This window comes from Gopherus flavomarginatus, chromosome 21 (genome assembly GCF_025201925.1).
Source record: "Gopherus flavomarginatus isolate rGopFla2 chromosome 21, rGopFla2.mat.asm, whole genome shotgun sequence".
Classification (NCBI taxonomy): Eukaryota; Metazoa; Chordata; order Testudines; family Testudinidae; genus Gopherus; species Gopherus flavomarginatus.
The window spans coordinates 19252526-19279931 of record NC_066637.1 but is presented as its reverse complement, the minus strand read 5'-3'; the positions used below and the strand labels follow the sequence as shown (position 1 = coordinate 19279931).

The following is a 27406-nucleotide window of genomic DNA, read 5'->3' as shown; positions in this document are numbered from 1 at the left end:
TCTACCGCTCTGCTGTTTGAGTAGGTTAGTAATTGAGAGGCAGAGAACAGACGTGTCGGGAAAACACGGCAAAGAGTTGAATTATCAGTGCAAAAGGCGTTGTTCCAGGGATGGAGCCTGGCTGGGGAATCTTAGGAGGCCTTTGAAGTTCTAATGGTGAAGAATTGAAGCCCAAGGGGACAGGGCTGGTCCCATTGACCCTTCCTCTCCGTGTGTGTGCAACCGAGATGTCTGCCTGGGAGGGAGAGGATCTAATCATTGGGCTGGGGACTGCAGCAGGTTAACAATTAGCTCCTCTTGCTCCCTTGCCACTCTTGAATATGCCTAGAAACGTTTTGGATGAAAGGGGCCCCTTATGAGGCATCTGGCATGACCTTCTGCACTGGGGCAGGGCTGACTGCGCCATCTCTGTGCTGTCCCCGCTAGCTGCGGGTCTAGTGCAGCTTCCCTGCAGTGGTGCAGGTCTTGTCCTATGTTCTTTTTCCCACTGGGAACCCAGGAGCAAGGCTTGGTGGGAGGTATTTTCTGTGCTTCTTGTGGGCTTTAGTTCTGTGCCTTTCATTAACGCCAGTGGGTGTTGTGTGGCTGAGTCACCCCTCACCACGGTGAGCAATTTCCCTTAACTGGACTGTTTAGTCTTCTATGTTTCAATTAATACAGCTTCCTGACACGCTACCTATAGGCAGCATGTCTAGTGGTTAGAGCAAATGAATCCATGTCAAGAGAGCTGACCTCTGTCCCTATCCAAGCCAATATCTCACTGTGTCACTTTGGGTAAGACACTCAGCACCCCCTGCATCAGTTTCCCCACATGTAAGGTAGGGATAAGGCTGTTTACTCACTCTTACGAGCCACAGATTAAGTGTAAAATATAATCACTATTACAATGACAAGTAAAACCAGTCAGATTTCTGCAGACTGGGCCAGTCGCATCATGTCCTGCAGCACGTCTATGGGGTTGTGAGCCTCATTTTTATGCCATAAGAACAGAGTATCTGCTTCCATACATGAGCACATGGTGTGGAGACTGCATCCTTAGGGCTAGATGGGAGCTACACATGTGTCCAATAGCCATTTATTTTCTAATAACGTAAATGCTCGTTACCTCTCCCCCTGCACACGGGGACCTGGGTACACAACTCCGGATGGGTCCTAGATTGGACAGAATGTAGCTGCTTCATTTCCTGCCACTGCCCAAGGCATGGTGCCGCAGGAGAGTTGCACTGCAAGAGCCATGCAGCACAAGCAGAGGCTGCCAGGCATACATGGAACCTTAACCCTGGATCTTAGCAGGCTTCCAAAGCCTTCCATGTCTCTCACGGTGCGATCTGAGGCTGTGTCTTTGCTGGCCTAGGGAGCTGTTTTCAAACACAGTGGCCGATTTCCACGTGGTGGATCCCAGCAGGGCCTATGCTAGCAGCGACCTCCCTGCTGCCTGGCCGGCGAGTAAGCATGTTGCCGAGGATGCAGGTAGCCTGCTGCACCATTCCAAGGAGGAAATCTCCTGCACCCTGCCCCTTGCTGGGCAAATTACCCAGGGCAAATAGGCAGAAAATCTTCCGATTAACAATAACAAATAACAATGGAAGTGAGATCTCGGAGGTAATTACTGTGTGCTGAGGGCAAGGCAGCTCTTTGGCAGTCTGCGCAGCGCCTCACCGGGAGCATAGGGCCTCATCCTGCTGCCGAGCCAATGAAACCCTGGAAATTCTTTCCAATTGTTCTGCTAAGATTAATAAATGGCTCCAAAGCCCCTAATCTGCTCTGTCAGGAGCGTGATCCCTGGGCCTGTCGCAGTCAGCTCGCTTCCCCACTACCTGCCTCTGCCACTCGTTCCCTGAGCTGTAATAGTAAGTGAAGGTGGTGCTGTTCCTCTGGCTGCATGGGCAGCGCTGCATGGAGCCCGCCCTTGCTAGAGGAGAATGCCCTGCTTGCTGGAGTCTCCGTCCTGGCCTTGAGGGAGCCCAGCAGCGGCGGGTTCAGCTGTGGTGTTTATTGTTTGTATTACAGTTCCCATAGTCCCCAGCCAGGATCAGGCCCGCCTGCTGCCCAGGTCTGGTCTCCACACCACTTTTGTGCCAACTGAATTATTTCACTTAGGGCTGTGATTTTCTACTGACATAGTGAAATAAGTGCAACCCCCAGTGTGGACACAGGTATGTTGGTGCAAAGGAGCCTGATCCTGGGGAGGCGAGAAGGATCAGGGTGGACGCTTGGCAGCTGTCTGATGACATCGTCAGTGGCCCAAGGTCCCTGCTTCTGTGCCTGCAGGTGCCGGCTGATATTTTGAGCTGCCTCTGCAAAGCCTTGCAATTGGGGTGGCCACACTGGAGCGCACACTCTGGCCAATGTGCCTTGTTGCCATGCCTTTCTAATTGCTGGCAGCCGGACCCCTGAGGTCCTGCCCCACCTCTTCCCCAAGGCCCGGCCCCTGCCCCACCTGTTTCCTTGAGGCCATGCCCCCTTTTCTGCCTCTTCCCCCAAGGTCTCGCCCCTGTTGCTTACACCTCTCTCCCCTCTCCCTCCCCTCCCCTTGCTGGATTGTCTCTACCTCCCTCCCACCACAGCTGGGCTCCCTCTGCTCAGGGAGCTGCTGCAGCCTGACAAGGAGCCGGCCTGCAGGTAGAAGGTGGCCCCGGCTGAGCAGGGGCTGGTGTGGGTTAATGACCCGGTGCCTCCCCCGGCCCGTGGTAACCAGACTGTTGGTGTCCAGTCAGTGCATCTGACTGGACAGTGCCAGGTCCCCTTTTCGACTTGACTTTCCAATTTAAAAAAAACAGACACCTGGCATCCCTAACTGGCACCCGGGCAAAGAAGTCAAAAACCAGACTGTCCGGCTAAAACCCGAATGCGTGACAGCCCTACCCAGAGTCTGGGTACCCTCCTGCAAAGCAGGGCTGTAGACACCCCTATCTAGGGAGTCAGTATCTGGCCTTTCTGAGCACCTTTCCCCTGCCTGCCACATCGCAGAGCAAGCTCGAGCCAGCAGCGTTTCACCCACATGCTCACGGTGTCTGCTACCAAGGGGCCATTGAGCTGGTGGTGGGCGGTGCTGAGGTGTGTTGCTGTGCTGTGCGGGGGTAGAGGCCTGATGCTGGCGAAGTGCAGGGAGGGTTACAGGCCATTGCAGGGGTGGCTCCATGCCGGAGGGCTAAGAGATTGTCCAAGCCAAAGATCAAGCAGTAGCGAAGCAGGGAGAGGCTGGAGAGAGCAGGTGGGAGGGTCGATTGCTGGTCGATAGGAGCAATGGAAGGTCAGTTTGACCTGCTTCTGATACAAGGCTGAGCCTGCTGAGAGACTCCGGGAATCGCAATCTCCTCTTTGCCTTACAAGCATTATTGACTGAAGCGTCCAGGGAAACAAACCAGATGCAGAGCGTTTCTAGGGCAGGCGTGCGCTTCCTGCTGCCACCGTGCCTGTGGCTAATTCTGAGCAGTTGCTGAACTGCTGGGCACATCAGTATCGGACTAATGGGAGCCGAGCGTATCAGATTGCAGCCGGCAGGCAGCTCTCCCCTCTCTGATTTTATTCCATGCTGGCTTCCTCTCTGTTCTCCCCGAAGACATTGAACTGGCTTAAATAGAAAACTCTTGAGAGTGTTTAAAGACATCCTTGTCCCTCCCCTGGCCTAAGCAGCTTTCCTCTCCCTGGATTGATTTGTCTGGTTCTCCTCCTTAAGCTAGATTCCCCGTTGGAGGAGGGCATTAGAAGGGGTGACTTTGATGGCACTCCTCATGCAGCCTCTCCCCTGCAGTCTGTTCGTGGGAACCCCAATCTCTCGTGTGGTGTTGGCAGAGGCATGTTGGGGGCTGTTTTGGGCTGGACAGCAGGGCAACATTTGGTCTGCAGACTTCAAACCCCAATCACACCATGCATGAAGTGAGTTGAAAGGGCTCAGCTGAGCCTCCAGAAGATGATGAGAAACTGCCAGCCCAGCGAGGTGAGTGCTGCACTGGGCCAAGGCAGGCTCAGGAGAATGTGTGAAGTCCTTCCCCTCCTCTCCTGGCCCCTCCTGCTCTCTGTCATGTCCCACCTCCCATTTCCTCAGGAGGGGCTGATACATGGGAGTGCCAATGTGCTGGACGGTGCATGGATCCTTGTGCAGAGGACCCTGGTCTGCAGCAGTTTGCAGAGCCTGGCTGAGCACACAGCTCCCTGTTAGCAGAACATCACCAGGGCTAGAGCCCTGTCCCTCCCCAGCCCAGCAAGGGACCTGCACTACAAACTCTCAGTGACTCCAGGAAAGAAGAGCCCCTGCAAATTGGCCTGTTCCCCTTAGTCATCTGCTCCCTGTCTGTGAGCAGAGTTACAGCCACGGACCCAGTGCCCCAAGGGTGAGACCCTCAGCAGGGATCCTGATACAAGGAAGAAAGGAGAGCAGCAGAATATGGACCCTGGACTTCAGAAAAACAGACTTTGACTCCCTCAGGATCCCCTGGGAGAATAAAATGATGGGGAAAGCTGGTTGTATTTTAAAGAATCCTTCTTGAGGGTGCAGGACAAACCATCCTGATATGTAGGAAGAACAGTAAATATGGCAGGTGACCAGCTTGTCTTAACAGTGAAATCCTTGCTGATCTTAAACACAAAAAAGAAGCTTACAAGAAGTGAGAGATTGGACAGATGACCAGGGAGGAGTATAGAAATATTGCTCAGGCATGCAGAGGTGAAATCCGGAAGGCCAAATCACACTTGGAGTTGCAGCTAGCAAGAGATGTTAAGGGTAACAAGAAGGGTTTCTTCAGGTATGTTAGCAACAAGAAGGTGGTCAAGGAAAGTGTGAGCCCCTTACTGAATGAGGGAGGCAACCTAGTGACAGCAGCAAAGCTTTTGATACCGTCCCCCCCAGCTTTCTTGCCAGCAAGTTAAAGAAGTATGTGCTGAATCAATAAGGTGGATTGTCGGGCTCAACAGGTAGTGATCAACGGCTCCATGTCTAGCTGGCAGCCGGTATCAAGCTGAGTGTCTTAAGGCTCGGTTCTGGGGCCGATTTTGTTCAATATCTTCATTAATGATCTGGAGGATGGCGTGGACTGCACCCTCAGCAAGTTTGCAGATGACACTAAACAGGGAGGAGTGATAGATACGCTGGAGGGTAGGGATAGGATACAGAGGGACCTGGACAAATTAGAGGATTGGGCCAAAAGAAGTCTGAGGTTCAGCAAGGACAAGTGCAGAGTCCTGCACTTAGGACGGAAGAATCCCATGTACCGCTACAGAGTAGAGACTGAGTGGCTAGGCAGCAGTTCTGCAGAAAAGGACCTAGGGGTTACAGTGGAAGAGAAGTTGGATATGAGTCAACAGTGTGCCCTTGTTGCCAAGAAGGCTAATCGCATTTTGGGCTGTATAAGTAGGGGCTTGAGCCTACTATTCAACATTGGTGAGGCCTCATCTGGAGTACTGTGTCCAGTTTTGGGCCCCACACTACAAGAAGGATGTGGAAAAATTGGAAAGAGTCCAGCGGAGGGCAACAAAAATGATTAGGGGGCTGGAGCACATGACTTATGAGGAGAGGCTGAGGGAACTGGGATTGTTTAGTCTGCAGAAGAGAAGAATGAGGGGAGATTTGAAAGTTGCTTTCAACTACCTGAAAGGGGATTCCAAAGAGGATGGATCTAGACTGTTCTCAGTGGTACCCAATGACAGAACAAGGAGTAATGGTCTCAAGTTGCAGTGGGGGAGGTTTAGGTTGAACATTAGGAAAAGCTTTTTCACTGGGAGGGTGGTGAAGCACTGGAATGGGTTCCCTAGGGAAGTGGTGGAATCTCCTTTCTTGGAGGTTTTAAGGTAGGCTCAACAAAGTCCTGGCTGGGATGATTTATTTGGGGATTGGCCTTGCTTTGAGCAGGGGGTTGGACTAGATGACCTCCTGAGGTCCCTTCCAATCCTGATGTTCTGTGATTCTAATCAGGTGCAAAGTGCTGCCCTGTGCAGGGATGGTGAGGGACAGGGCAGACCAAACAGGAATCGGACCCACCACACCCTTTCCCCACACTCACAGCTCCCCTAAAGATCTGTCACACTAGCTTCACCTCTCGTTTGCTCTGCAATCACCATTCACTTCTCCCAGCTGTGCACTGTCCCCTCCTGTAGGAGGTAAGTGGGGAGAGGTGCTGGGAGAGGAGTCCGGGGGCATTTGTCCCCTCTTCTGACATCCCACCACTTTATACCTCTAGAACAAAGACTGCAGGATGGGGGGCTCTCTCCTGGGAAGCAGGGACTCTGAAAAGGATTGGGGGTGTGTGTGCATACTCAGCTGAACACAAGCTCCCAATGCGACTGTGTGACCAAATGGGCTAACTTGATTATGGGATGCAAGAACAGGGGACTCTCGAGTAGGAGCACAGAGGTCATTTTATCTCTCTGTTTGGCATTGATGTGACTGCTGCTGGGATCCTGTGTCCAGTTCTGGTGCCCACAATTCAAGGAGGATGTGGATATATTAGAGCTGGTTTAGCAAAGAGCCGCACGAATGATTAAAGGATTAGAAAACCAGCCTTAGAGTGACAGACTCAAGGAGATCCATCTACTTAGCTTAACAAAGAGAAGCTTAAGGGGTGACTTGGTCACAGTATGTAAGTGCCCCCATGGGGAATAAATATTTAAAAGTGGCTCTTCCGTCTAGCAGAGAAAGGTCTAACATGATCCAATGGCTGGAAGTTGGAGCTGGAAAATTTGAGGTTGGAAATAAGACGTACATTTTTGACAGTGAGGGTAAACAACCATTGGAACAATTTTCCAAGGGTTGTGGAGGATTCTCCATCACTGACAATTTTTAAATGAAGACTGGACATTGTTCTACAAGATCTGCTCTAGGAATTATTTTGGGGAAGTTCTCTGGTCTGAGTTATAAGGGAGGTCGGACTAGGTGATCTCAGTGGTTTCTTCTGGCCTTGGAATCCATGAAGCTACGAGTGTTGGTCAGTGGTTCTCAGACTTTTGCAGTGGTGACCTCTTTCGACCACTAAGCCTGAGTGCAATCGCCCTTATCAATCAAAAACACTTTTTTAAAATATCTAACACCATTATAAATGCTGAAGGTGAAGCAGGGTTTGGGGTGGAGGCTGACAGCTCGCAACCCAGGTCATAATCTTGCAACCCCCTGAGGGGTCCCGACCCCCAGTCTGAGGTGTAGGTGGATATGGGAGCACACTTGGTGTAGGTGGATATGGGAGCACACAGTACTCCTGAGGGCATTCTGCACCAATACAATAAACCTGGGATAGGCAACCTATGGCACGTGTGCCAAAGGCGGCACACAAGGTGATTTTCAGTGGCACTTAGCGCCTGGGTCCTGGCCACTGGTCCGGGGGGGCTCTGCATTTTAATTTAGTTTTAAATGAAGCTTCTTAACATTTAAAAAATCTTATTTACTTTGCAAACAGCAATAATTTAGTTATATTATAGACTTATAGAAAGAGACTTTCTAAAAATGTTAAAATGTATTACTGGCACACAAAACCTTAAATTAGAGTGATTAAATGAAGACTCGGCACACCACTTCTGAAAGGTTGCCAACCCCTGCAATAAACATTTTGTGCACAATATTTTAAAATCTGCAAAATTCTGCAAATTTTATTTGTCAAATCAATGTCGAGGCTCCAGCATGGCCTTGGAGAGCACAGGCCACTGGCTGCACAGGGTGGGAGATCATTGCACAGCTCCCCTCGGGACACAGACTCAGCGGTGAGGCTGCACCCAGCCCAGACAGGGGAGGACAGGGCTGGCCCCTCTGTGCCACGTGCACCAGGTGTGGGCCGGCAGACTCAGCCCAGCAGGATCCAAGTGTGGAGGGGATCTAGGGGTTGGTTGAGAGGGTTCTGTGTGGGGCAATCTGAGTGTGTGGGGGATCTGGATGCACAGGGGCTTGTTGGGGAGTTCTGGGTGCAATAGTAAAGGGAATCTGCAGGAGGGTCCAGATGCTGGGGGAGTGGGACTCAGTGGGGTGGGGGTCCAGGTGCAGCTGGTTGGGGCTCAGTGAGGTGAGGATCTGGGTGCAGGTGGCTCGTCAGGGTGGTCCAGGTGCAGGGACAGTGGAGCTCATCAGACTGGTTCTGAGTGTGAGAGTGAGGCTTGGCAGGAGGGTCTGGGTATGAGGGGGTCTGGATGCATGTGGGTTGGGTGGATGGGGGAGTAGCTCCCTGTAGAGGGATCCCTCCCCCTTCAGCTGAGGAGTGATGGGCGCAGGAAGTGGGAATGAGAGGGGAATTTGCAGAGCTTCCTGCTGCTGGAGAAGAAATCTGGAAGTGGGTCTGACATGGGCCCCAGATGCTGTGTAGGGGAACAGGAAGTCCCGTCCTCCCCAACCTAGCTGGAACTAGTAGCTGAGCCTGGCACGGGGTAGGAGTCACAAGCCAGGTCTTCCCCAGTTCTGCCTCACAGTGATTTACCTCTCTGCTGGCTGCGCTGGGTACCCAAACACACTGCTGGAGAGAGTTGCATGTCTGCTCTTGTCGCTTCCCTTTGCTTCCCCATCAGAAAGTCAGTTTTCTGCGGGAAAGCAAAGAAACTGCAGGGGACATAAATTCCAGATGTTCGCAGTGGTGCAGAATTCCCCCAGGTGTAACAGCCTAACGGTATAGGTGGGTGTGCTGTGGGGGGTAGGAGCACACGGCTTCACGGTGTAGCCTGGGGTGTGCTGTGGGGGGTGGGAGCGCACGGCCTCACGGTATAGCTTGGGGTGTGCTGTGGGGTGGGAGCACAGAGCCTCACGGTGTAGCTTGGAGTGTGCTGTGGGGTGGGAGCACAGAGTTTCATGGTGTAGCTTGGGTTGTGCTGTGAGGTGGGAGCACACGGTCTCACGGTGTAGCTTGGAGTGTGCTGCTTTTCAGGCTGTTTGTGAAAGGTTAGCAGTTTTCTAATGCCTTTTTTACTCTCATGTTTTCCAGTGAACTTGCTGGACACAGCAATGATCCCCGGGGACTGGGGCTGGCTGACCTACCCGTCGCACGGGGTGAGTATGAGGCTATCGGCACACTGAAGAAACGGGGTCTTTGGGAACCAGCAGTGCATGTTGCCTGTGGCCCTTCTGGGCAGCTTCGGTGTAAATGGAAAGGAGACAGCAATGCCTTCTTCCTGGTGAACGTATAAGCCTCTTCAGCCTGCAGCTGAGCTTGGCAGAGTTTGCCTGATGGGTCTGGGGCACAGCGCTGTTGCCCTGGGATGTCTCCTTGGCACGAGTGGGTGTCTGGTGAGGTGTTCTCAGGCCCTACTTGGCTATACTGGTTTGAGCATGCGCAGGAGTTGGAGTCTCCTTTGCTTGTTGTCTAGCACAACCCAGGAGGCTGGAGTTACACGGCAGTTTCTTATCAGCCTCAAGATTACCACAATTGGCACTAACAGAGCACTGGGTATTTGTGTGGCACAAAACTGGTATTGTTAAAAGACAACTCTGTAAGATAGCACAGCTGGTGACACACCTCGACAGGCTATGAAAGGGCTGTAACTGCAAGCCACTGATTCCTACCTGCAGCTGGAAACAGCACAAACTGTTACCATCACGCCTACCCACAAGCAAGCCACCATTCAAACGCACCAACTGCCCTCCAAACATGGGCACACCTTCCCTTGCACCTCACATGGATGCACACACACTACACACACACAGTTCCCCATGTTCGACTTCCCTCACCCATGGACAGCACCCCTAACAACACACATTTATAGTGGACCCAGCCTGGGAGCGAAATACAAACCAACCCCAATTTGTTTGCCCAGTTACTGTTTCCTTTCTGCAGATTGTGCCTTCTCAGCTGTGATTTGCAGCCCATCTGCTCCTCCCCAGGTGGCTGTGTCACCGAGTGCCCCCACTGCCTGTTGGCATTATGCTGGGCACTACTGCGGGCCAGTGTCACAAGATGGAAATGAGACTTGGAAAGTGCCAGGTTCTCCTGAGGTTTTAGCCGTAGCCCTGTGGTTTCATTGTCTGCATTGGGCACACTGAGCCTCCCTCACACTGAATAGCACTTTTCTGTGCCAGACATGGACTTGGGCACACTTCACGATGAGATGGGATCAGCATCTGGCCATACATGTGCACGTCCGTGAGTCAGGGAGGGGCTGTTATGCCTAGAACTAGTGATTGCGCTGGCTGTGGTGATGTTGGTGCCTGCCCTGATACTTGTGCTCATCCAATCGGGGAACAGAAACAGTCCCACTCGACTTATGTGGCCAATCACAATGAAGCAACACAGCTTCTAGCGTAACTGAAATGTGCAGCATTGGGTTGCTGGAGTGGCCTTCTCAAAAGTGTTGAGTTTTTACGTTCCCCTCTTTTTCTTCTCCTCTCTAAACTCAGTGGCCCTAATTTTTTCAATTCCTTCTCATAGAGGAATCATTCCAAGCCTCCAATCATTTTCTCTGATCTGTTGCTGGAGTCTCTCTGCTCTATCTGTTTGAGAAGGAGTGATCCAAACTGTGAATTCTTAATAATAACGATGATGAGATTTTATATAAAATATTATCAAATATGTAAGTAGATCAAATCATTGGCTCAGCTCCAATTTTAGCACTTAGAAACTGCAGTGATGAGTACCCAGGCCAGTTGGGAACAGCAGAATAGTAGAAGGGAGATTACTGGCCCCTGGATAAGCAGTTTTCTGACTCCCTCAGGGAGCTGATGGGCAGGATGCCTTGGGAAAATAACATGAGGGGGAAAGGAGTCCAGGAGAGCTGGCTGTATTTTAAAGAATTCTTATTGAGGTTGCAGGAAAAAAACATCCTGATGTGTAGGAAGAATAGTAAATATGGCAGGCGATCAGCTTGGCTTAACAGTGAAATCCTTGCTGATCTTAAACTCAAAGAAGAAGCTTACAAGAAGTGGAAGATTGGACAAATGACCAAGGAGGAGTATAACAATGTTGCTCAGGCATGCAGGAGTGAAATCAGGAAGGCCAAATCACACTTGGAGTTGCAGCTAGCAAGAGATGTTAAGAGTAACAAGAAGGGTTTCTTCAGGTATGTTAGCAACAAGAAGAAAGTCAAGGAAAGTGTGGGCCCCTTACTGAATGAGGGAGGCAACCTGGTGACAGAGGATGTGGAAAAAGCTAATGTACTCAATGATTTTTTTGCCTCTGGCTTGACAAACAAGGTCGGCTCCCAGACTGCTGCATTGGGCAGCACAGTATGGGGAGAAAGTGACCAGCCTTCTGTGGAGAAAGAAGTGGTTCAGGACTATTTAGAAAAATTGGATGAGCACAAGTCCATGGGGCCGGATACGCTGCATCCGAGGGTGCTAAAGGAGTTGGTGGATGTGATTGCAGAGCCATTGGCCATTATCTTTGAAAACTCATGGCGAACGGGGGAGATCCCGGATGAATGGAAAAAGGCTAATGTAGTGCCCGTCTTTAAAAAAGGGAAGAAGGAGGATCTGGGGAACTACAGGCCAGTCAGCCTCACCTCAGTCCCTGGAAAAATCATGGACCAGGTCCTCAAGGAATCAATTCTGAAGCACTTAGAGGAGAGGAAAGTGAACAGTCAGCATGGATTCACCAAGGGCAAGTCATGCCTGACTAACCTAATTGCCTTCCATGAGGAGATAACTAGCTCTGTGGATGAGGGGAAAGCAGTGGATGTGTTATTCCTTGACTTAGGAAAGCTTTTGACACGATCTCCCACAGTATTCTTGCCAGCAAGTTAAAGAAGTATGGGCTGGATGATTGGACTATAAGGTGGATAGAAAGCTGGCTAGATCATCGGGCTCAATGGGTAGTGATTAATGGCTCCATGTCTAGTTGGCAGCCGGTTTCAAGTGGAGTGCCCAAAGTGTCGGTCCTGGGGCCGGTTTTGTTCAATATCTTCATTAATGATCTGGAGGATGGCGTGGACTGCACCCTCAGCAAGTTTGCAGATGACACTAAACTTGGAGGAGTGGTAGATACACTGGAGGGTAGGGATAGGATACAGAGGGACCTAGACAAATTAATAATGGTCTCAAGTTGCAGTGGAGGAGGTTTAGGTTGGATATTAGGAAAAACTTTTTCACTCAGAGAGTGGTGAAGCACTGGAATGGGTTACCTAGGGAGGTGGTGGAATCTCCTTCCCTAGAGGTTTTTAAGGTCAGACTTGACAAAGCCCTGGCTGGGATGATTTAGTTGGGAACTGGTCCTGCTTTGAGCAGGGGGTTGTACTAGATACCTCCTGAGGTCCCTTCCAACCCCGATATTCTATGATTCTATGATTCTATTCTATGATTCCCTGAGTGACCAGAGCAGGGGCTGCTCCAGGCTAATTAGAACACCTGACCCCAATTAACCTGCTAAGAGTCCGGTGAGGCTGTTAAGCACCTGACTCTAATTAAGGCCCCTCTGATGCTATAAAAGGGCTCACTCCAGTCAGGCCAAAGGGAGCCAGGGGAGAGGAAGTGCGTGTGAGGACCTGGGAGCAAGAGGCATGTGAGAAGCTGAGTGAGTAGCCATACTGCTGGAGGACTGAGAAGTACAAGTGTTATCAGATATCAGGAGGACGGTCTGGTGACGAGGACAAAGAAGCTATTGGGAGGAGGCCATGGGGAAGTAGCCAAGGGAGTTGTAGCTGTTGCGCAGCTGTTTCAGGAGGCACTCTAGACAGCTGCAGTCCACAGGGCCCTGGACTGGAACCTGGAGTAGAGGGTGGGCCCGGGTTCCCCACAAACCTCCCAACTCCGGATCAGACACAGGAGGAATTGACCTGGACTGTGGCTTCTACCAGAGGAGAAGGTCTGTGGGCTGTTTCCCGACCCACAGGGTGAATCTGTGAGGCGAGCAAATCCGCTGATAAGTGCAGGACCCACCAAGGTAGAGGAGGAACTTTGTCACACCTGCAAAGAGAATATATTGTAGATGGTTAGACCTTTCCAGCCATGCTGCCTATCTGCATACAAGCCCCAGACTGTTCCTCACAATATGGTGTCCAGTGGTTTGTCCAGCCTAGGTTTAAATACTCAGGCAATGAGGCTTTTGCCACATCCTTCAGGAAACAATTCCACATTTTCATCCAGTAAAACCCTGCTTCGGTGCTGCTTGACATTCAGAGTCAATTTTCCTTTGTTCGCTTTCATTCTGTTCCCCTTTGTAATGTCCTGCACAATTCCTTCCCCTCCTAGGTAGTCACACCCTTCAGACACTCACAGACTGTAGTCACATCTCGCCCTGTGGCTGTTCCTTTGCCAAGCTGAACCTGCCGCATTCCGCCCTTTCCATCCCTCCCACCAGCTCTCTAATGAATCCTTTTGGTTAATCTTCTGGGGCCAGGCCCCAGCAGGTGTAAAACAGAGTATCTCTGTTAACTGCAGTGGAACGTTGCCCATTTACACTAGCTGAGGATCTGCCCTGATGTGTAGTTTTGCATCCTAAGTTAATTTTCTTATTCTCCTGGGTCCCTCTGTTGCTTGAGACACAGCTGAGCACATCATCTGCCTTTGCATTCGCTCGTCTCCTGGCTCCTGCTTCTTCTCCTGCTGTGCTGAAGACTCATCCAGCATCTCTGCATTCTTCTTTCTGCTCCTCTGCCATTTGTCTTTGGTTCCCTCCTCTTCTCTGTACCTTGAGCCACCCCCTCGATGCTGACAATGTCCAAGCTTCCCACTCCAGCCTCCACTCTCTCTTGTAGCCTCTGGTGGCTTCTCTCGGGCATCCTGCATCCAACTCACACTCACTCTCTCCAGAATGAACTTCTTCAACTGACAACTCCGCTCGCTTTCCTGTCCCCCAGGCCTGTGACTGTGGTGTCCTTGACTCATCTTTCTCCTCTTTCCCACTTGGTCACCACAAGGCTCTAGAGCCAATCTATCAAAAGTGTTTTACTTTGTATAAATAATTAAATATGGGGCAGGGCTGAGACAGCCCAGTGGGCGGTGCATTGACCTGCAATGTGAGAGATTCCAGTTCAAGTCTCTGTGCCAAATGAGGCAGAGCTGAAGGTAGGTCTCTTAACACCTCGGTGAGTGCCAGGCTTGGCTTGTCAAAACCAAGAGGTATCTGCAAAACATTTTGGTTTAGACAGAGCGGCGTTATTTGGCTGGAAAAAAGGTTGGTTGAAAAACTTTTGATCAGCTCCACCTTTATGCTGTCTGGGTTTCAATGATGGTGGTTTCTTACCATCCCAGCTCCTGGCCTCCTAAACCAGGAGTGGCAGAAGGTCCCTAAAAGTGTGCAGGGGGCAGTGGCACTGAACTGTGCCCCGGTCCCTGCATCACCCCTTCTCCCTGAACCCCCAACCTTGCTCCTCCCCTTCTCCCCAAGGCCCCACCCCCACACCGCCTCTTCTCCCCAAGGGCCCGTCCCCATGCTGCCCATTCCCCCAAGATCCCATCCTCAATCTGCCCCTTCTCCCCAAGCCCCCTGCACCCTCTCCCCCGTCACTTGCCCTTATGGCTGGTAAAAAGTGAGAGGGGCCTGGCCCCTTGGCTCCCTTTCTTCCGGCACCCCGTCCTAAACCCATTTGTTGCTTTGGATAAGCAGTTTCACTTCCTGTGTTTCCTGTTCCATATTTGCCACTTAAAATATCCTTTGAAGATTGTGCCCTTGCGACGATTTCTCCATTGACGAGTGAGCATTACCCCATATGAGCATCTTACTACCCTCTGTCCAACAGCCTGTGCTTTGGGCCCAGGTCTGTCCTGGCTGGTGAGGGTCAGCAGAGGGGAGCTGGGTCTGATTCTGGTGGGGATTGTCAGCTCCTGCCCATAGGGAGGCCAGCCGCTGTGTCCAGAAAATGACGCTTGTCGCACTGATGATCTGGCTAGCTACTGCCCCATGTGCAGTCTTGCAGTTTTGGTTCAGAGTATATAGAAGGTTGTGGCACAACAATTTTCAGACCAACTTGATGCTTCTGGCAGCCTCAAGTCCTGGCCTTGTGCTTTCAGGGCTGGGTACTGCACTGGTAGCCTTGGCAGGCCTTCCCCTCCTGGTGATGGGCTAAGATTGTGTGCCCATGCCAGGATTGCTACCTCAGCTGCCTTCAGCCCTGGGAGTGGCCAAAGCAGCACGTTATCACTGTGCGGCATGGAGCAGGCTCCTCCTCCCCAAGGGTGTTCTCGTGTGGAGCTCCACGGCATGCGCCCCTCTTCCTTCTCAGTGTGTATGGGGCTGCTGGAAGGGTTTGCAATGCGATATGTCTGCAGAATGCTGATGGCGCCTGTCACGGAGTCACCGGGCGATGCTCTGGAACTGCTCCCCACCAAGCCAGTCAGGACTTTGGGGAGCCTCCTCTCCCTTGGAGCAGACTTGTTCAGGGCAAGAAGCTCACACGGCTTCACCTCCTGGGTCTCTCCTTGGAGCATTCAGCATCCTCTGCCCCTCCGTGTGCTTCCCACAGCGAGTCCACCCCAGCGGGGTCCTGGGGAAGCCACCGGGTTCTGCACCCCCACTTTGCAGTCAGACGTGACTCTCAGCCAGCCAGTAAAACAGAGGTTTATTCGCTGACAGGAACAGGGTCTAAAACAGAGCTTGCAGAGACAGCAAACCGGACCCCTTGGCCGGGTCCCTTCTGGGGGGCAGTGAGCCAGACCCCCAGGTCTGCCCTCCACCCTTGACCCCAGCCAGCTCCAGACTAACAACCCCTCCCAGCCTCTCCTCTCTGCTCAGCCCCTTTCCCGGGCCAGGAGGTCACCTGATCCCTTTGTCTCCAATACTTTCAGCTGGCACCTTTGCAGAGGAGGGGCCCAGGCCATCAGTTGCTAGGAGACAGAGTGCCAGGCATTTAGGTACACTGGCCCTTTGCTCTGCCAGATACTTAAGAACTGCCATGGGGACACTGAGGCACCAACACAGTATTCAGAGCAAACATTAAGAACATTCCCAGTTCGTCACAGCACCCAACTCTCCATCACTGCCTCACCCAGCCCAGCCAGAACTCCTGACACCGGACACACAGTGAGACTGGCACACAGGTGAGAGCTGGTTGGCTGAGATCAATCTAGGTAAGATAGTGGCTTGTGGTTGGGGAGCAAGCAGAAGGTAGCTGAGGATTGTGTCTGTCCCACACGGTGAGGGCACGTGTCTGCCATTAGTTCCCAGGCTGGGTCTGCTGTGAAGCATGTAGATTGCCACGTACTTTCAGGGGCGAAAGAAAAATGCAGAGCTGTTATTTACCAGGCTGCATGTGGCAATAGACTGTATAGGTAAGGGATGCAAGGAGGGTCTGGGTCACGATGCAAACTGCAGACACGCACACAACTAAAATTAATTAATTAAAAGTTTTATTGGGGATAGTTACAAGGGGTAGGGGAGCAGCGTATGATTAGCTAATAGGGTTAATGGAACTTAAAACATACAATGGCTAAAATATTTACTATTAAACAATATTTATAAACAAAGATGCAGTAAACAATATTTATAAACACGGATGCAGCATTTAATAATAAACAATACTTACGAATACAAACCAACTCATTACGACCGGCAAACGTAGAAACTCTGCTTAAAACACATGAGCTGAGAGAGGCTTCGAGGTGATCAGGCTCGGTTACGGTTGTGCACAAGGTACACAGGATTCGTTTTTCTTTCTCCTCTTCTGCCTACACATGGCAGACCAGCCTAAAATACCCACTATGACATCATAGAAGTGTCATAGGGGACGGGGCCCAAAAACTGTGTGTGTTCGTTTCTGATTGGTACAAGCAAAGTTTACACCAATTAGGGGAGCAGGTGCCTGAAAGTCTGGCTTCGCCCCCAAAAGGTGAGGAAATGCATATAGTTCAGAATGCCTTTAACACTGAATGACAAAGGAAGAGGCCAGGGCAATACCGGTATGGGCAAGTCTTTAGGATGCAGACAGGAACTTATCTTAACATGCCCCCGTGCCCTGGCCGAAATAGTTTGGCCAAAAACCTAAACTTCCGAGTCCGACTCCTCATTCCCACCTACGAGGGGATGCGCTTCGGGGGTGGAAGCGATGTAGGCCGAGGCAACAAACTTGTGAATGCAGGCTTTAATGAAGGCACATCCGAGACAGAGAAGAGCGAGCCCAACCAGAAGGGACACAAACAGGGATTGGAAATAGGATTTGTAGGGCGCAAGGCCAAACCAATCGAGCCATGACCAAAACTGGAAGGACTCTCGTGACTCTGACAGTAGAGCTCAACGTTTGCAGGTCTTTAACAATTGAGGACAAATAAGGAGAAATAGAAGGCAAAGAAACACAACATTTATCAGCAAACTCGGGATATACTTCAGCAAATTTAGTACAAAATGAGGGAGATTGTAACAAATATTGAATTATTAATCTATTTTGAATACTATACTGAACAAGGGAATTTAACTGCTGATTAACTAAGGAGAGGCCTTTGGCTGTAGTATTAGCAAGCATTTCAATAGCAAGGGATTGAAACAGCACTTGGTCACGTAACATCATATAACCGACAGGGTTAAAACTAACAACAGAGGAGGCGAGGGAGGAAGCTGCTGTTTGCAAACGAGTCCAAAACGAGTGGGTACTACGACGGTGTTGGTGGCTAGATGGCAAGGTATAAATACCTCCCCCCTGTAGATACAGGGTGCCAATGGTGCATATACCCCGGGGGTTGGGAGGAAGCACAGCAAATGCGACATTACAGCAAATCCAAAAATGACCGAATCTTAAGGAAGAAATTGTGGTCTGGCTCCACCTATTATTGTCCATGGAGAAAAAGCTGGATGCAAGATTGATACATGCAGCCTCAGCATGATGCATGTGCTGGGCTTGGAACAGATATGTATGTGTTATGGAGGTATAAAAGGTTCCAAAAAGGATGTTATAATTAAGACGATAAGAACAATGAAGGGGAGGGGAGTAGGTGTAAGTAAGAGTGGATTTAGTTAGGGAGGTATTAGCATAAAAGAAACTCCACATAGAACAATTAGAATAAGTACCCACCCAAGTAGGGGCTGGGGTTAAACTATTACCAACAAAAACCCAACAATGAGATGCTGGAACTCTAATACTATCAATTAAAGGAAAGCTATGATCACTTCGACCTGAAGCATTAAGAACTGGAAACACATAAGAATTAAATTGTGAAGAACAATTATTCCAAACACTAGAAGCAGCCCACTGCACATAGGGGGAAGAACAATTTACATTAGACAAATTAAATGAAGAAAAATTATAAACTGTTGGTACAAATTGAAAGGGTAATGGATATTTAGGTGAGAACTGAGTAGAGCAAACAAGACAATCTTCTGGATTCAGCGCTGACAGGGACTGGTTTCCGCTGACCTCCTGCACCCAGTAGGCGGCGAACCATGTTTGTAGACCACCTTCTCCTAAGGGTTCCGTGGGCAAAGATGTTGTGAGGAAGGGCAGTATAACCTGTAAACCAGAATAATAGGAGCCCTGCTCAGGGGCATTAGTTTGTTTGTTAAGAACTACATTTGCTGAGCCAGTTATGATGAACTAGCTTGTTACCGGGGGTACTTGTAGCCACTAAGTAGGTGTTAGGGTACTTGCCGGCCCGGAGAATGGTGGTTTTTATAGGTTTTCAATGGCCAGAGGCTTGGGGTTCTGTAAGCCAAACCTGTTGGCCGGTGTTAAACATGGGGGACCAAGGCGGCTTAGGTGTAGGTGAAATGTGAGGCCAGCGAGAGTAACTCTTGTGGAGTGCGATAAGTACCTGGGGTAAAAATGAGCTCCAGTTTTTAAAATCAGGGTTGGGGTTTGCTGTTCGCAACATAGTTTTAAGGACTGCGATTTTTCGCTCTACCACACCATTGCTTTGAGGGTGATATTTAGTGTGGATGTGAAGGGAAGCCCCTCATCCGAAAATGAGCTGTTCAACGCTTTTGCTGGTAAAGGGTGGTCCACCGTCTGCTTGGACTTCAGTGGGAGTGCCCCAGGCAGCTGCGGTTTGCTTAAGAGCCACAGCGACAGAAGCAGCGTTGGTTTTATTAAGAGGAACACAAAAGGTTTGTCGAGACCCCAGCTCGACAGTAACTAAGGCTTTTGGAAAACGACGAGCACCTGGCAAGGGTCCTATTAAGTCAACTTGCCACGTACTACCTGGGGCAAAGTGTTCTGCAGCGTATGCAGAGCGCTCATATCGGGGACGATTCATAGTTTTTACCTGCACACACTGCAAGCAGGACTGAACAATGAGCTCGCACTGACTGCGGCTAACGTCAGGCTGTTGGTTAGAAAAGCTAGATAACAGGCCGTACAATTTTGTGGGTGGTAAGTGTCCCCATTCTTCGTGGAGCCAGCGCAACAGCGGGTCTGCCTGTACGGCGGGATTTGCCATATGAACTTGGGAGAGCTCTCTCATTCTTTGATCAAGACTGGAATGCAGGGGGTTAGAGTCTGGTCGATGGGAGGGACAGTGCGTAACGAACGAAGGGTGAGAGAATTTACGAATTAGGGCAAAAATTTGGTCCCACAATTTAACAAAAGCTGAGGGAGAGGCTTGCTCAATTAAAATGTCTAAACAAAATTGAGAATCGATACCTAAAACAACTTGCTTGTTGGCAGAGTGGGCATTAGCAACATGTTGGGCAGCTAAAAGAACACCCTGCACCTCGCATTCTTGTGCGGAGCAGGAGGGGGGCAGCAACTGCACATTAAAGTGATTACATGTGGAACAAAGAACTCCTGCCCTAGGGGATGGTGAGGTGCCCCCGTCAGACACAACCCAGGGATCATATTTTACTTCAATGCATAACATTTGGTGAAGAGGGGGGGCTAAGATGTTATCGCTGGGAGTTAGGGTCCATGCCTGCCAAGCTACCTCAACCTGGAAACATAGAAGCTGCCAGGTGCGAGTAGTGCCATGAAACTCGGGTGGAAGGGTACTTGTAAGCCACGGGATTAAATGAACACATGGTCCAGACAGGGTACCTGGGATAGGGAGTTGGGACCAGTCTTAACAAAGTACTGCCAGGCAGAAGCACTGTCTGGGGGGCTTTCTACCATCCACGCAGGGCTAGGCGGTTGCAGCCATTTCTTTCAGATACAGCCCTTACTGCATTGTCCATGCTTTCGTCACCTCTTGCACAGATGCTGCAGAGGGCTGCACTCCAAGAGTCTGACTCCACAGCTGCTGAGAGAGTGACATGCATCCTCTAGCTGTGCTCCGGCCTGCACCAGAAAATAGCAGTGTGACTGCAGTGGCACAGACGGCTCAGGCTAGCCACCCACGAAACATACCCAGGGGTCAGGTGGGATTGTACTTGGGCTGCTAGCCTGAGCCACCCACGTTACCATGGTCCCACTGCTGTCTTTAGGTGCTAGCCATGCACTGGGAACTGCACCTCCCAGCAGCCGTGTAGATGGACCCGGTGACAACCTGGAAACAGAAGCAGGTGCGGAACGCTGCAGCTTCTTTATGGAGCACTGTGTCTCAGAAGGCGCCCGTGCCACTGTGCCGGCTCCAGCATCCCTGTGGTGCCTGGGTCGCGAGGTAGAATTTAAAGCATTGTTTTTTCCTTATGGAGTCCCCAGTAGTTTGGGACCTGCCTGCCTGAGAGATGCTCATCTCCGTGTGCCATCCTGCCCCTGCTGAAATTAGTGTGGACGTCTGAGTCGCCCCCTCCCCTGCTGCATAACAGAGAGGCAGGGCAGACTCTGTCAGGGCCAGATACCTTAGAATGCAACCCCTGCCCCCCCACACTGGCATCAGGGCCTGTTCTCAGAGCCAGCTGCTGACCCAAGCTGGGGGAGGGAGGGGCTGCGGGGGCAGCTGTTTGCCTGGGGAAGGGGAATATTGTCACACAGGGATTTTACTGAGCCTGGTTGTTTTTGGCAAAGGCACCTTAAGCTCAGGCTCTTCTCTGAAAAGCTACCTAACTAAATAAAGCCCTTGCTCTCCCTACTAGGGCTGGCTGCCTGTGGTCCTGGCCTGAATGACCAGGCTTCAGGGTGTTAATTGCCTTGGTTGGAGAGTCACCCTGAAGGCATCTCAGCCTTCATGGAAGATGCAGGGCTTCTCTAATGGTGAGCCTTCATTCCCAGCATTAATTCTGTCCCGTGTGAAATACGGTTCACGGCCAGACTAATCTGTCACAGACACCTCCTGTCGAGGGACGGAATTTCCCACGCTGGCTTCCTTCATCAAGAGACAGCCCGTCACATCATTCACCCCCCAAGCCACGTCCTGCAGGGTGCTCGTTGCCTCCCTCTGCTCCCAGCAGGGCCGTGCCCTAAGCTTGCTGCTAGGTGCAGCCCCCAGGCGCACACCAAGTGCTGGTGGGTTTCCCTCAGCACGGGCACCTGGTGGGCTATGAACGTGCTCTGCCTGCATGTCCCTGTGGCACTACAAGAGCACAGAGCCCCAGACTGTAAAGGGTGCCATCGTCTGGGGGCACAGGGGATGGATAACCCCAAACTAGCATCATCTATCAGGTTCTGCCTAATTACAAGGCGGAAGCTCCATGAGATGCCCCAGGGGACCATGGCAGCCTGATACCAATGGCATTTGCCTGTTGGAAGTGCAGTTCCTTAGTGCCATGTACCTCTACTTCTCTGGGCACCTGTTCAGACTCCTCCAGGCCTCCTGGCCTGCTGCATCTCCCATGGCTTTCCTATCCTCCACGTCCTGGTTCAGCCCAGCAGACTGGCTCGGAAAGGCAGCTTAGACCAGACCGTGTTTATATGCCTTGCGCTTTACCCAGTTTGAAACGGCTTGTTACTTTTTATGCTCCCCCCAAAACAGTGGCTGGTTTATCCTGAGCAAGAGGAAACCAAACACACCCAGAGCTTCTGGGCCCAGCCAGGTTGAAACTCTGATGAATCTGGAAAGGCAATTTTTTTTTTTAAAAGTACATTTTTTAAAATGTCATCCCTTCAAAACACTGTCATGTTTACCTGACTTCCCAGGAAAATTCTACCCAGGAATGAGCTGAGGGATGCCGAATTTCAGGAAGCTCATTATCTTCTGAGGGAAGTCAAGGGGTTGTGAAAACTGGGCTTTGTTTTTCTTTGCTGTTCAATGTGGTCTAGTGTCATGGCAGCTTTGGCTTCCCCATCACTGCTTTCTGCAAACAGTGCCTGCCTCTAGGCTGGGATGGGCCAGCGAGCGCCAGTGGGGATGGTGTGTGTTCTCATGCGGACTGTTATCTGTTAGAAGCAGGACCAAGAGTCTAACGATATTTCCAGGAGGCCCCTTGCAGGCTGTAGCTGCAGATGGTGATAACTTTCAGTCATCGCTGCCCTAGATTGGATTTGGGCTGGCAGCCTCAAGGGACCTCCTCCCTCGCTTTCAGCTGCAACAGGTAAGACGAGGCGCTGGTGGGTTGCTCTGTCTGAGCCTCACAGAGCAGAGGTGCCAGGACCTGGAAGCACAAACCCAGCTGCCTGAGTGTGCTCGGGCTGGGCGCCCTTTGACCCCAGTGATGGGCAGGCCAGCGGGAGGTGTTGTGGTCTGGTTTAATGTTTCCTCTCTCTGGGTGATTAGCAGGTGCGTAATTGGCTGTAATCGCCATGCCAGGGCTTAATTACACCGATGGTCACCCTCCATCTCAGTGACAAATGCAGGGGGAGGAAGGGTCAGTGGGGGCAGCCCTGTCCCCGCAGGCTTCCACTCCTCTCAATTAAAACTTCAAAGCGCTCCCGAGAGATTCATGGGCAGCTCCCTCCCTGGAACCATTCCCTTCACGCTGACAATTAAACTCTTCTCAGTGTTGTCAAACAGCCCTGCTTCCCCCATCTCGTCCTGCCCTTTGCCAGCCCCTGCCACAAAGCGCCCCAGTGCCCTCCTCCCCTGCGCCCTAATGGCACGTGACCCGTCGGATCAGAGAGAGCCTGATCAGCCGCTCTGCAAATTGCTTTTCTACTGACCAATTAACACGCTGATGAGATGAGTCAACATATTAATAATAATTATTGTATCGTCTCCTTTGATTTACCAAGTCAAACAGGAAATGATTTTGTTCAGACATCGAGTATCTGAAGAGGCTGAATGATTCCTGCAATGCTAATTACAAAGGGAGCGCCTGGAGCACCAATGGCGCAGCCCCCCGCCTTTCCTCGTGGTGTCCCCTGCACCTCCACCAGGACCTCTGGCAGCTGGCACTGCAGCCTCCGCTCTCCTGCCCTGCTCAGTCCCAGGGGATAGAAAGGACCAAGCCACTTGTATGGACAGGACAATGTAAAGAAGTTGATGTCATACAAGATTATGCTAATAGCTGTATTAAATCCCTAAGCATGTCCGGTGGGATCTAGATACTTCCAGAAGCCTTAGGCAAGCCTCCAGTCAGACTGAAAAACTGCCCCTTCACTAGTGAACAAAGGGTCACCCTCTCTCGCACTGCCAGTGTGGCCAGTGCTGGTTCTCGTGTAACTCTCAGTCTGTGGTTGATGTGGGACACTCTCTGTCATGGCAGCCAAAACATTTTTATCACCTGTCCCAGGGTCCCACCTGACCCCACTCCCTCTCACAGCCCCGCACCTGGACGCACACACACGTGGACACACGGCGGGGCAGTCTCACTGTGCACCAACATGGATGCATTTGCCTTTGTGAAGGCTCTTGGCTCTGAGAAGAGCTGGCTGCCTGCTCCCGTCAGTCTGGGGAGAACTGAAGGGCAGCTTGCTCTAGTAGTGAGATCAGGGGGAAAGGTAGATCCCCAGCTTTACCATTCACCAGGTGGCCTTCGACAAGATGCTCAAACTTTTCATGCCTTATCTCTCCTCTCTGCACAATAGGGCTCATAATACAGACCTGCCCCACAAGGGGCTAATTGTGAGGGTCAGTCACTCAGTGATTGACAAGTGGTGTGAGATCCTGGATCCTGGATAAATATCCTGGTTATTGTCATCTGCTTGCTAATGAGGATCCTGGCAACTGCTCTGTGAACGCAGACGCTATTGGAGATCTGGCTGCGGAGCCTAGTTTGTAATCTCTCCGTCTGTCTGTCTGTCTGCCCGTCTGTCTGGGTAACAGTCAGTTGCCTGCAGTGTGTTGCTCAGAAGAAATTGCTGCTTGTTTTTTTCCAGACTGATTTCCTGGTAAGTGGCAGGTGCCTCGCTCTCTGTCACTCTCAGTTCAACTGTGTGGCTGCTTTTGGGGGCTCTGAACGCAGCCCATGAACAAAAAAACCAGCTTGTCCTCACTCTGGAATAATCCAAAAAGTATGCAGTGGAATTGCACCAAATTTGCTTAAACAACCAGCTGAGATGCACGCCACAGGAGAAGCTGCCTAGAGTGTTTGAGTGTTACTGATGAAAGTTTCCTGCTGGTGAAGCACCAGCGGGTGGCCGGGGGCTGATCTCCTGCATCAATGGAGCAGTGACAGCACAGACAGCGGGAGCGTCTGGCTCACTACCTCGCCACAGACTTCTCCCACTTCTGGCTTGGCCTCTCTCCCGAGCCCGCTGCCAGGAAAGTCAGTGAGCGATTGGGACCTGAACCCTCCCACCAGACAGCCAGTCAATGGCAAAAGCTCTTGGATCGGAGTGAGCCAGGCCGACTTTTTTTCTGCAAGGCATTTGTACCATCACATGACTGGCGAGGCGCTCCCTACCCCATGGCCAACCCCTCCACTAGCCTGGGTGCTGTTGGCTTGGAGAGTTCACAGCTCTGGAAGGCATGGGCGTAGAACGGAGATGCTTTGCGGCCTACAAGGACAGTGGCCATTGTCAGACCGCCTTTGAATGCAGGAACTCCCATCTGCATTACATGTAACTGCCTAGCACAGAACATGGGGGTGGGGCCCTCCCCTCCGGATGCGACCCCTGAGCCATGGGTCTGCAAGTGCAGCAGAGTCTCAGGCGACTGTGGTCAGGAATGTGCTGCCTGGAACCCCCTTGGCCTGCTGTGAGATTTCCAGGGGTTTCTCCGGCAGGTCAGGGCTCTGCCTGTGTGAATATTGGCATTGAGAGCGGAGTACAGAACAAGCCACAGTGCAGCTAATACTCATTTAAAAATGGGTACGTCAGGAGGAGCGGAGCCTTTGAAAATAAAGATTTAAACAAGATAAAAGCACTTACTGCTAATTCCCCGGATGCCGGTCACTACCAGCAGTTAACAGCTTGAGGTAGAGCTCAGGGTATTTAATTGCCTAACAAATCCCTTGTTAGCCATCACAGTGACTGATTTCATGGGGATTGTCGCTATTAAAAACCCCATTTAATGCTTTATTGCTACAATAATGTGAGGTTTTTTTTTCCTCTTCCACTTGACAGTGCTGGGTGGCTCCTGGGAAGGAATCGCATCTCAGTGCCCTTCGGGGAAGAGCTCAGGACATTTCTGGGGGCAGTGACAGCTCCTCTGTGCTGCAGGACCAGCAGTGAAAGGCTCCGTGGCTGTCCCCTGTGGGCAGGATCCCAGGCCTGGGTAGGTCTGAGGTCCCATGGCTTGGCACAGCCAGGGAATGGGAGCCGTTTGGGGGATTGTCATGGAAAATAGCAAGGCTGAGGCCCTTTCATGGAGCCAGGCTTTTCTCCTTGTGTGTTCATTCCGTATGACTTCCCCTCCTCCTCCTCGTCCCTCTCCATTGCACTGCAAAGGCCCTGGGGAGATTTCGGAGCCCTTGCTCAGCCGCACAGCTATCTGCTGTTTGCATCTTTTCCCTTTTATAATCTGGTATTTCTTTCTTTATAACTTGTGTTGACTTTAATTTAAACTATTAAAGGAGCCCCTGAATGCAGATTGAATCACGCTCCCTCCCCCCGCCGCGCACTCGCCGCGCTAATTATGATGTCCTCATTTTCGTCTCGCTAGGGGATCTTATCACAGTGATGGGGGCCGAGCTGCATTTAGTAAAAGCCACATCAAACTGGCAGCCAGGAGCAGGCCAAGGCAAGCGCAGCTGGAGAGGCCAGGTGCATGCCCAGCGCCCTCGTTATTGAACTGATCCTTATCCCCTTCTCCTCAGGCCCCCGCTCAGCATCAGCTCTGCCAGGCTCTCCCGGGAAGGGCAACTAGCCATGTGGCCCTGTAATTGCAGTAAATGAGAGAAACCCTGAAAGTCACAGAGTTGCCTAATGCCTGACCCTGCGTGCTGGATCTCCACACACACAGGACGGGAGTGTGTCCCACGCTGGTGGCCCAGGAGCTAAGGGATCTAGTGACATTCGCAGGTTGATGTGAGATCACTCCAGGCCCTCTTCAGGCAGGACACATGCTGGGTTAATAAGAAAGGGCCTAGCTTTGATATAGTTCTTTTCATCAGTGACACCAGCTTCCCAGCAGTCGACGTTACCAGGCGCTCAGATGCTTGGTTTGGACAAGCTCTCAGTAGCCTTTGGGAAAGACTTCTCCAGATGAACCCCTCCGACCGGAGGGAATAGTCTCAGGGAATCTCAAGTGGTGGGACATCCCCCCCTCCCCATGGAGGTCTGGTCTGGGGCCCAACAGACCCCTCAGCAGAGAGACAGCCCCTCCTCTGTTGTTACTATGTATTACTGGAGTCTTGGCCCAGCTGGCATGGTGTACGAAAACGGTGTCACGGAGTCCCCGGGCGATGATCTGGAACTGCTCCCCACCAAGCGAGGCAGGACTTTGGGGAGCCTCCTCTCCCTTGGAGCAGACTTGTTCAGGGCAAGAAGCTCACACGGCTTCACCTCCTGGGTCTCTCCTTGGAGCATTCAGCATCCTCTGCCCCTCCGTGCGCTTCCCACAGCGAGTCCACCCCAGCGGGGTCCTGGGGAAGCCACCGGGTTCTGCACCCCCACTTTGCAGTCAGACGTGACTCAGCCAGCCAGTAACACAGAGGTTTATTCGCTGACAGGAACAGGGTCTAAAACAGAGCTTGTAGATACAGCGAACCGGACCCCTCGGCTGGGTCCATTCTGGGGGGCAGTGAGCCAGACCCCCAGGTCTGCCCTCCACCCTTGACCCCAGCCAGCTCCAGACTAACAACCCCTCCCAGCCCCTCCTCTCTCCTCAGCCCCTTTCCCGGGCCAGGAGGTCACCTGATCCCTTTGTCTCCAACACCTTCAGCTGGCACCTTTGCAGAGGAGGGGCCCAGGCCATCAGTTGCTAGGAGACAGAGTGTCAGGCATTTAGGTGCACTGGCCCTTTGCTCTGCCAGATACTTAAGAACTGCCATGGGGACACTGAGGCACCAACACAGTACTCAGAGAAAACATTAAGAACTTTCCCAGTTCGTCACAAACTGGACAAAAAGCTGCCGCAAGGAGCTGTCAATCTAAATAGCCTGTGAATGCAGTGAGGTCCTTGGGGTTTGATGAGTTGGTGTTTCCAGATGCTGAGCCTCGGAGCGCTTCCCCCTTCGTGGTGCTGATCACTCACAGCACCTGCAGAGATGCAGCACAAAGCCGTTCCCGCCCACTGTGACTCTCATAGTGAAGGGAGTTTGGGCTCTGGCTGTTTTGCCCATTGTAAGTAGAGGGAGCGACTGACCTGCCCAGTGTCGTACCTGCCCCCATCCCCAACAGCTCGGCGTGATGGAGGATGGGACCGGGGAGCCACACCCTGTGCCCGGCATATTTACACAGCACAGTGGATAATGGTGACGACCGGCTGCTCTCTAGCAGCTTGCGTCAGAGGAGCTCAAAG

At 51.6% G+C, this 27406-nt stretch overlaps 1 protein-coding gene across 4 annotated transcripts in view; it reads left to right on the top strand.

Annotated features, from left to right (window-relative positions):
• The window catches only part of EPHA8 (EPH receptor A8), a 125279-nt gene that overhangs the window by 15090 nt on the left and 82783 nt on the right, over window positions 1-27406 (top strand). For 3 of the 4 annotated variants that reach the window (XM_050931190.1, XM_050931189.1, XM_050931193.1), the window contains exon 2: window positions 8889-8953. In XM_050931190.1, the coding sequence (XP_050787147.1) occupies window positions 8889-8953 (65 nt within the window). Of the gene's footprint in view, window positions 1-8888; window positions 8954-21762; window positions 22158-27406 lie in introns of those variants that run through there. The other variant, XM_050931191.1, reaches the window with a different exon arrangement.